We start from the raw sequence: 1446 nt of genomic DNA, 5'->3' as shown, positions 1-1446 counted from the left end.
ACACTTAATTAGTTATTTATTCTTACACCTCAGTGCATCTCTGTCTGGAAATAGTGTTAATTTACCATACCAAATGTTTTAAGAATTCAACCCAAAAGGAACTCTCCCTGTACTCAACAGGTTGCACAGGTACCAATGCAAAGAGCTGTCAAAATTTTTTGAAAGTACTAGGGCTTTTTCATACTCAAAAGACCCAGTTTTAGATAGAGAAATAGCAGGGAAAGCATGTCCTGAAACTTGAACACAGCAAGAACACTGTACTCATAGGACCGTAGAATGATTCTCGGGAATGCCAAAGAGAAACACATTTCTTGCAGGCAAATTTGTGTTCCTTGTTTGGCCTTGGGCACCTGGTAGACTCTGACTATGCTGTGTTATTGAGACCAGTCAGTCCTGCAGCTGTGCCCAGCCTGCCCTAACCCCTGTTTATTTGCATGTGACTGGGGTGCAACCCACAGCCCTGGACACATTAATACTGTGGTCACACCCTGTGCAGGAATCAGTCCCAGGCAGTACAGAGCATGGACATGTGGGTCCCAACTCAGCTCCTCAGCCTCCTGCTGCTGTGGCTCCCAGGTAAGGAAGGAGCACTTTGGGGATTTACTCTGCCAGTGTGGTCAGTACCACTTAGACTGCAGGGTAGTTAAGAGACCTGATAACATCATTAAGAGTGCGGATGTTTGTTTTCTTGTTTCCATTCTCAGGAGCCAGATGTGATATCCAGATGACCCAGTCTACATCCTCCATGTCTGCATCAGTGGGAGACAGAGTCACCATCACTTGCCGGGCCAGTCAGAGCATTAGCACTAACTTAGCCTGGTATCAGCAGAAACCAGGGACAGCTCCTAAGCTCCTGATCTATGGTGCATCCAGTTTGCAAACCGGTGTTCCTTCGAGGTTCAGTGGCCAAGGATCTGGGACAGATTTCACTCTCACCATCAGCAGCCTGCAGCCTGAAGATTTTGCTACTTATTACTGTAAACAGTATCAGAGTTTCCCTCTCACAGTGTTATAAGCCTGAACATAAACCACGAAGCAGACAGCTGACAATCGGCCACCCCAGCTGCTCCTCTTAGGCCTCTATCAGCTGAGAGCATTTGTCAGATACACCCACTCTTTGATGGTGACTGGAGGTTTTGGTAGAAGTGGCCAAAATGGCTCCTCTACACCCTAACTCTCTTTGTCTCTCCTTAGCCTCAGTAGCACATACAAAGTGTCTCCTGATTTCATAAAGAACAGAGATCATAATACAGGAGCTGTCTGGGCTACAGTATCATTCAGAGTTCATAAAGCAAAAGGGAATCCACTCTAGGTATTCCACGCAGGAGTTACTAATATAGGGAATTAATTTCTAAAGTACATTGTTTCAAAAGCCTAGAGAATTAATAACAGTGGAAGCAGATAGAGGAAAGGTGGAATTCCCTGGTGCTCCCCTAGAAACAAGAG

The 1446-nt window shown here is 45.6% G+C and overlaps 1 gene segment (V, D, J or C); it reads left to right on the top strand.

Annotated features, from left to right (window-relative positions):
* The first annotated feature begins 469 nt into the window (after window positions 1-469).
* LOC109378231 (immunoglobulin kappa variable 1D-12-like) lies at window positions 470-1015 on the top strand. The segment is given in 2 exon segments: window positions 470-576; window positions 705-1015. Coding segments are annotated over 2 exon segments (366 nt in total).
* Window positions 1016-1446: the final 431 nt, after the last annotated feature.

Source organism: Hipposideros armiger, unplaced genomic scaffold (assembly GCF_001890085.2).
Source record: "Hipposideros armiger isolate ML-2016 unplaced genomic scaffold, ASM189008v1 scaffold_1816, whole genome shotgun sequence".
Classification (NCBI taxonomy): Eukaryota; Metazoa; Chordata; class Mammalia; order Chiroptera; family Hipposideridae; genus Hipposideros; species Hipposideros armiger.
This window is presented reverse-complemented; position numbering and strand designations above follow the sequence as displayed.